The sequence below is a fragment of the Poecilia latipinna genome, unplaced genomic scaffold, assembly GCF_001443285.1.
Source record: "Poecilia latipinna isolate Pla-1442-1.1 unplaced genomic scaffold, P_latipinna-1.0 Scaffold447, whole genome shotgun sequence".
NCBI lineage: Eukaryota > Metazoa > Chordata > Actinopteri > Cyprinodontiformes > Poeciliidae > Poecilia > Poecilia latipinna.
In genome coordinates this window covers 296,687-304,800 of record NW_015113063.1, presented here as the reverse complement: position 1 = coordinate 304,800, position 8,114 = coordinate 296,687, and the positions used below count along the sequence as shown (strand labels likewise).

The window sequence follows — 8,114 nt, the reverse complement described above, 5'->3', positions numbered from 1 at the left end:
AAATAAATAAATAAATAAATAAAATACAGATACAATGTATTTCAAATTCCGGAGTCTTTGCAAAGAAATAAAATAAAATAAAACGCACAAATAAAATAACATGTTAACCACACATTTTCAATTAATGAAAAGGGGAAAAAATACAATTATAATACAATTAAAATTCAGTCAACAATATCTGGAGTCCTTACAAAGAAAGAAAAATAAACATGCACAAATAAAATAACATCATTTTTTATAAAAAAAAAATTAAGAAAATCTGGTCATGTTAAGTCAACATAACCAAACTGATAAAAACTTTCCATCTACAAACAGTAAATACCAACGTCTGGCAGTTAGAACCGTCATAGCGGTTATAAAGGAGATTAAGCTGATCGCAAAATAAATAAATAAATTATGAGGAAAAAATACTACAACAAACATTACCCAAATACCAATATGGCAATAGTGCCCAAATACAACAGTGTTTAAGCAATTTAAATAAATCCAAAATCACAACACAAATCAAGCTATCTACCGACACAGATCAAAGCTTAGTATAAAATTATTCAAATTACACATATAAGTTACACAAAATATTATAAAACTACTCTTAATATATTTACAGATCATTTTAAACCAGTTTTTTTATGGGCTTATAAAAGTTGCCTTTTATTCGCTTTACTCACTGTGGATCACAGAGGAAGTGAGTTTTATAACGTTACTCCAGCAAAAGCGCGTTTATTCTGAGCCGCGCATGCCCAGAACCAGAAAACCCGTTCTTCCTGTTAGACCAACAGTGGCACGAGAGCGCCCCCACTGGCAAGACGTTCTATGTACACAACATATATATCCATACATATGAGGAAAAAAGAAGAAAAAAAAGAAAGCATAAGTTAAGACAAATTCAAATATAGGAGGTGTATTATTATTATTATTATTATTATTATTATTATTATTATTATTATTATTATTATTTACTGAAACATTTGTTTTTCGGAGGTAATCATTTTTAAACCAATAAAAAACAGAACTCTGAATCCATCTATACATCAAACGTTTATAAAAAGAATTTTTCCTGAATTTTCACTATCATTTTATAAGGAATTGATTACATGAAGTTTCTCCCAGATGTGAAAATCTGTGCCCTGTGTTGTATTCTGTTTCTCCTGCGGGGGGCGGTATCGATCCTCCTCCCCCTCCCTACCTACCCAGACCATAAAGGAGCTGCTGAAAACAGGCAAACTTGCCTCCAATTGTCCGAGCTTCACGTCACGGAAAGAGTTTCAGCGCTTTGAGGAACACACTCAAAGGATAACCTTAAACAAGCGGACCTTGATGAATGTTGATAATCTCTAAAAGCGGATTGTTTTCTTCCTTCTTCACAACTTTGCGGGGCTTCACTGGAGATGCGCAGGAACCTGTTTACAAGGAAAACGCAGCAAGTTTGAGTCTGAGGGAATGCGGTGCGGGCTGAAAATGCACAAGGATACCATTACTCATCCGTGTGTTTTTGTCCGCGCCGGACCACTTTGTCCTGGAAATATGTTTGTCTCTGAAGGCTTTTAGGATCCTGGGTGAAGCTCAAGAGTGATAAATGAACATCACGTTAAGAAAGCGCAGCTTAGAGAGGATTCTATCGATCGACAGAGCTGTTGGAGGAGGACTTGGATGAAAACAGTTTTGGTTTTAATCATATTGTTTTTATGTTGACGCAGACACACATTGCTTGCATATTGTGGAGTTATAGCTTAAAAGTCGGCTACAACGCAGTAACAGCAGTGTCCTAAATGGGCTGATGATGTTCAATGTGATATAGACTTAAAAACAAAATAGATGTTGTTTGAAACTAGGCTTTAGAAAATTATTTTAACTTAAGTCATACTCTGCAGTATTACAGTAGGCTGTAGTCATATGTTTCCATGCAGTATAAAGTAAACAGTGCCAATCAAGGCATTATGTGCATGTAGAGGTTAAAGGTTTGGGAGCCACTTGTGTTTCAACATGTCAGTAAAAGGTGTTGCCATTTACACTTTTCTAAGTGAAAACAAAGAGGAGATTAGTATCCAGGAGAATGAGGAAGTGGTTATCTTTGATGAGAACTCAGTGGATGGTTGGGTCTTGGGGGAAAACAGCCGAGGGGAGCGGGGTCTCTTCCCTAAATCTTATGTGAACATCATTCGCACTCGCTCCGACTCCAACGTGACTGACTGCTCCATAAGCCCGTCAGGCTCTTTAGGAAATGACTCCCCCCAACTACCATCTACACCAAAAACATCCATTAATTCGGGACAGATTTATGACGAAGACTACTACGACGACTGGGATGACTGGGACGACAGATCCACAGTGGTGGATGATGCTGATCACAGTAACACTAGCACTACTGGAGCTAATGGACATATCTTTCAGGCTCCACCGTCGAATAATCCCAACGTGCATTACCGGAGCAAATCAGTCTCTGGACAAGACAGTATGGCCAGCGCCAGGAAGGGAAGCATGGTGGGCAGAAACTTGAACAGATTTTCCAGCTTTGTCCGCTCAGGGGTGGAGGCTTTTGTGCTTGGTGATGTCCCCATGATGGCAAAGATTGCAGAGTCATATACCATTGAGATGGGCTCACTGGGACCTCAATGGAAGGCAAATCCAACGCCATTCATCTGTTCCATTGAAGACCCAACCAAACAGACAAAGTTCAAGGGTATCAAGACCTACATATCGTACCGAGTGACGCCGAGCCACATAGGCCGGCCGGTTTACAGACGATACAAACACTTTGACTGGTTGTACAATCGTTTGTTGCACAAGTTCACTGTGATCTCTGTGCCTCACCTCCCTGAGAAGCAGGCCACTGGTCGGTTCGAGGAAGACTTCATCGAGAAGCGTAAGAGGCGACTGATACTGTGGATGAACCACATGACCAGCCACCCGGTCCTCTCGCAGTATGAAGGCTTTGAGCACTTTCTGATGTGTGCTGATGATAAGCAGTGGAAACTGGGTAAGCGGCGGGCAGAGAAGGACGAGATGGTGGGAGCCCATTTCATGCTGACCCTTCAGATTCCCAATGAGCACCAGGACCTTCAGGACGTCGAGGAGAGGGTCGACAACTTCAAGACCTTTGCCAAGAAAATGGATGACAGTGTGATGCAGCTCACGCACGTTGCCTCAGAGCTCGTGCGTAAGCACCTGGGCGGGTTCAGGAAGGAGTTCCAGCGACTTGGGAATGCCTTCCAGTCTATTAGCCAGGCTTTCACACTGGACCCACCCTACAAGTCAGATGCCCTCAACAACGCCATCTCCCACACTGGCCGCACCTATGAAAACATCGGAGAGATGTTTGCAGAGCAACCTAAGTATGACCTCTTCCAGATGTTGGATAAGCTCTCGCTCTATCAAGGCCTGCTCGCCAACTTCCCGGACATCATTCATCTACAGAAAGGTAAAGAGTAGTTTCAACGTTCTGGAGAGTTCTCCAGTGTTCTGGAGAAGTGATTACAGCAAGTAATATGATTACAGTTAACTGACTCTTTCTTCAGCAGCCCAAATGTTTTCTGTCCCCAAAGGTTTTCTGAACGTTATTTTAGGAATTATGTAGTTGGCTTGGTTTTTCCAGACGTTATACTAATATATCAAACTTTCTGCCCACAATGCTATTATGACACAGTAGGACTTAAGGCCTCTAGCCTTCTAAAACCATTCATTTCATTCCTAATTCACCCAAAAGCAATTATGTTTGTGAAAACCTAATTAAAAATTATGAAAAATTTTCATAATATATGAAGTAGCTGCCATTAGAAAGTTCTGAGTCAAATCATTGTCTCAACCAGTTTGATGTGTTCTGTAGAAACCATAATGCTTCAATTAGTTAATTTTAGTGATCAATAGAAAATAAATACATCCATCTGCTAATGGCACGTGGAGTTGTATCGGGTCCAGCTATTTCGGCTTCCCAAGCTGCATTTTCTTTAAAATGTTTTAGATATGTTCTACGAAATAATCTGAGAATAGGCGAGTTTTCCATGAATAATTTGTTGGAGTTGTGTTCCAAAATAGAAATCTGCAAAAAGGTGAATCTGCAAATACTGAACCTCTGATAGCCATGGAGGTGACTGTAATGGTAAAATCAAACATATCTACCGTCATCATGTAAAAACTGCACATGAAGTAATGTCTAAAACCAGAGTGCCCATCCAGCAGTGGTTCTGAATGGACGGGAGACTCCCCCTCATCTCCTATGCCAGTCCAGATAACGCCCCTTGATGTGACTGGTGTTCTGCAGAACCAGACACAGCTGTGGCAACACTCACAACACACAAAACGGAGTTCGGCAGTTTCCGGTGTGCTCCGTATTACTTTCTTCTCTTGCCCAACTTCACTGAGGTCCACAGGAGCTGCTTTTGTTGCTGTTATCTTTTCGAGAATGAAAGCTACACGGGTGGCTTTAGGATGTTGTGCTGGGCAGCGGCAATAAATATGAGTCCAAAAAGAAGACGGTTTAGGGCAGTACCAGAAAAAATATCAGAGTGCAGTCTGTATGTCTCTTTGTCCTGTTTTCTCAACCTCTCTCTAGTCTCTGCTTGGTCTCTTCACATCTGGGTTACTCTTTTCATCTTCTCTCCTGCTGTCTCCTGCACAGACGTTCATCTCAGAACTGTCTGACTGGGCACTTGCTCTGGTTTCAGTAACAGAGCACGTAAATTTCCAGTAGACAGAGAGTCTTGAACTCCTCCAACAGTGAACTGCAGTACTTTGAACCTCTGCCAGGCCTGATCCCATTGTTAGAGGCAGCTCTCCTTTGAGTACAACCGAAGGTCCTGATCTGAAGGGTTAAGAACAATGCATTGTCATAGAATAAAGACCCGCTACGGGGTTTTTGTGTGAGAGGCATTTGTGGGGATGACAGGCTGCAGCCACACAGCCTGTCGTACTTCTCCTGTGTAGAATGATATAATTCAGGTTCGATCAGTCTTAATATGTCGGATTTTCAGATAAAGATGATACAAAAACAATTAAGTTAAACAAAAACAACGGAATTGTAGAATAGCAAAAGCTCCGGAGCAGATATACCATCCACCCACTTTCTTACCCTTGTGGGGGAGATTAGCACCAGAACCAAACGGTTCTGGTGCTAATCTCCAGCAGTCATCGGTCAAGAGGCGGGGTACTTCATGGGCGGATTGTCCGTCAAACACAGGGAAACACAAGCTCTGTTTCCATTACGAATGTGCGCAAGTCTTTGTGTATATTCTGCTAATGTTGAGAAAACACAATTTTGCAATTGTGGTGTTTCCATCAAATAAGAAATTAAATTAAAAATCACACGTGAACAAACTTGTTCAAGCAATGAGATTAAAAAACATGGCAGCAACGGCGGTAAACAGCTACATGAGATGAATTCATAATTCAGCCACGGTGTTAGCGCTCATCATCTGTGAGCCTTCAGAGGAGACGTTCAGGCACTGGAATAAAACAAACTAATTTACAAGCAACTTTTTCATGAAGATACGGGAGCTTGTTTTAAGTAAATAATTTCTGAATATTGATGAAAAAGTTCTTGTTTCACTAGCAAATTATTTAGCTTATAGGATATTTTTTCCCCATGTTGTAAGTAAAATAATCTGCCAGTGGAACCAGGACTTTTTCATCAATATTAAAGGAATTATTGACTTAAAACAAGCTCCTGTATCTTGCTGAAAAGTTACTCGTAGGTTAGTTAGAGTGTATATTTAAATGTAAGATATTTGCACTTGAAACTGGACAGAAATACCTGGTAAAATGTTAGGTTCTGTAGTGCTGCTAAGTAAACACAATGCTGCCACACAAACAATATAAAAGTAGTGCAGAGTTCCTCCATGGTAGTGTAACGAAATCAACCTGAAGGGAAGTTCTTCAAATGTTTTTATTATTCAACTCATGATGGCAAATGAAGCACTTATTCCTTTTCTACTTGAAACCTTAAGCACTCCTAATAGAATAAAATCAATAGCTTCAACTCATTGCAACAGGTGAAGTCTGATGTTGGCAACAACTCAACAGCCTGTTGCATGATAGCTATTGTTGTTGGGATCTTGTGTCTTGAGATTTCATTACGTTTGCACTCTACGGTTCACCGGTTATCACCATTGTCTTTATTACTTCTCTGTCATCAACGCGGGCATCGTATATATGTAGTTCAGCTGCTGCTCGGACGGCTGTAAAGCAACAACTGCAACCCTGAAAGCAGCTTTTTTTTTTTTTCCAGTTTGAGAAGGAACTCACTCTCATGGCATGTGTTTCAACAAGTTAGCCAAACTTTTTTTTTTAAATACGGTCAAGAGAACTGCCTGGTTACAAAAATAATGAGCAGGCTGAATCTTATTCTGAAAGAAAGGATCTGCTGCTTCCCAGCTGTGTGTTGGATGCACAGCTCTACAGAATCACACCAGCAGAACAAACCGTGCTTCTATGATCTATGATCCATGACCGTGTGAGAACGCCAGAGACAGTACAGCGTTGATCTTTTGTGCGGTCGCGCTAGATGTAATCGGAGCAGTCAGGATAGAGTTTCAGGAACGTTTTGGTGGTTCTATTATGGCACGTCTGGATCCTGCACGTCATGTGTCAGGTTGAGTGAAAGATGACAGTGTGCTCCCTCTTTTCTGACTGCTCACTCATAAATCCTGACAACGCTAGGGTCCTCGTCTGAACACACAATGCCTTGCCCACATGTTTCTGCATTCCTGTCAGAGTCGGCCTGGTCCAGGGAATGTTTCCCTCTGACGGTGATTACTGCTGTTTTCACCACAGTTGCCCGTGACGAATTGAAAAAGGAGGTTAAATCAGAGAGTGTTTGTTTTGCAAGGACGAAAAAAAACCCCCCAGGAATGCACTTATTTGTCTGAAAGCGAACCAAACATTTGCAACATGTTGGTTACCGATATCAGAGCTCGGAAAACACTGAGCGTGTGTGTGCACGTGTGTGTGAAAACTAAAGAAACAGTCGCTCTTTTTAAGCTGGTATTGTTTTGCCTAGCTAATTAAGCTAACATTAGCTTGCTATACTAGTGTAAATATTGCACAGCAAAAAGGCTTAACATTCTTAGCAATATAAACTTGAAAACTACAACTAAAGTGGACGCTTTTTTTGATATTTTAACCTTAAGAATGGAAATCCAAACAACAATTGATGGCAATATCATAAATGTAATAATGAATATGCTACTTTTTTAGCAGCAGAAGTACAGCTTATTGTTTTTCTGTTAATCCAAAGCCTTTTCAGAATGTCTTTTTTTGTTGGTATTTTTACTTAAGGTTATCATTACTGTGGGAATCCAATGATGGCCTTAGCTTATTTCCTGTAACTTGACTATCAACTCGATGTGTAGCAGCTAACAAAACAAGACAGTACGTGGTGTTCCCTGGGCAAGACGGGACGTGATTTTAACTTTATTTGGGAAAAAACAACAAATTCTAGTTTAGTTTCTGCTTTGTTTTCACACAAAGGGAAAAATGTCTCTCAAAGAGGCTGTGATCAGCTTGTAGTAATCCGACTCAGGTTTTTATCAGTCTTAGTATTTTAGATCTTAAACAAGAGATCGATCACCTGATGACCCAGATGATCGTCCAACCGGTTTGGTCTCTAAAATCTGTGAAATTCAGGTGGAAGCAGGTCTAGACGACATAGACTTAGAATTTTATTTTAATATTTTGTGGTGATAAAGATAAAAATAATTCGGATAATTTATTACTTTTTTTTTTAAGGATTTTTAGCATTCATATTACCACAAACACAAATATTGTTCTCGTAGAAAATTTCCTATTTAAATTGGCTTCTTCAGGACGCCACATCGAAGAAGTGTGATTTATGTCAATGAACATATTTTTAAATTTACTGATATTTGTCGAATAAAAAGTGGAGAAAATTGTAAAAATAACATTTCCAATAATGTCTCTTTTGCTTTTTGAACATAAAAGCAGATTTATCAAGATGAATAAAAATTATTCTCACGATAAGAAATTTTCACGATAAACAATGAACGATAAACGGTATGATAAATGCCCACCACTTACGGTGGAGTATATCAGTGGTTGTTAAATGGGGTCTAAAATGGCCAAACAAGCACCAAAACTGCTATATATATATATATATATATATA

At 39.8% G+C, this 8,114-nt stretch overlaps 2 protein-coding genes across 3 annotated transcripts in view; one reads left to right on the top strand and one right to left on the bottom strand.

Moving 5' to 3' along the window:
* snupn (snurportin 1) overlaps positions 1 to 746 on the bottom strand; it is a 12,397-nt gene extending 11,651 nt beyond the window's left edge. Inside the window, exon 1 of the mRNA XM_015038596.1 lies at positions 660 to 746. The gene's annotated coding sequence lies outside the window, so the exon portion shown is untranslated. The remainder of the gene's footprint in view (positions 1 to 659) is intronic.
* A 430-nt stretch (positions 747 to 1,176) lies between these two features.
* snx33 (sorting nexin 33) overlaps positions 1,177 to 8,114 on the top strand; it is a 28,433-nt gene continuing 21,495 nt past the window's right edge. For both annotated transcript variants that reach the window (XR_001425773.1, XM_015038588.1), the window contains exon 1: positions 1,177 to 3,418. Coding sequence is in view for 1 of the 2 variants with exons in the window: in XM_015038588.1 (XP_014894074.1) it covers positions 1,984 to 3,418 (1,435 nt within the window). In the remaining variant the exon portion in view is untranslated. The remainder of the gene's footprint in view (positions 3,419 to 8,114) is intronic.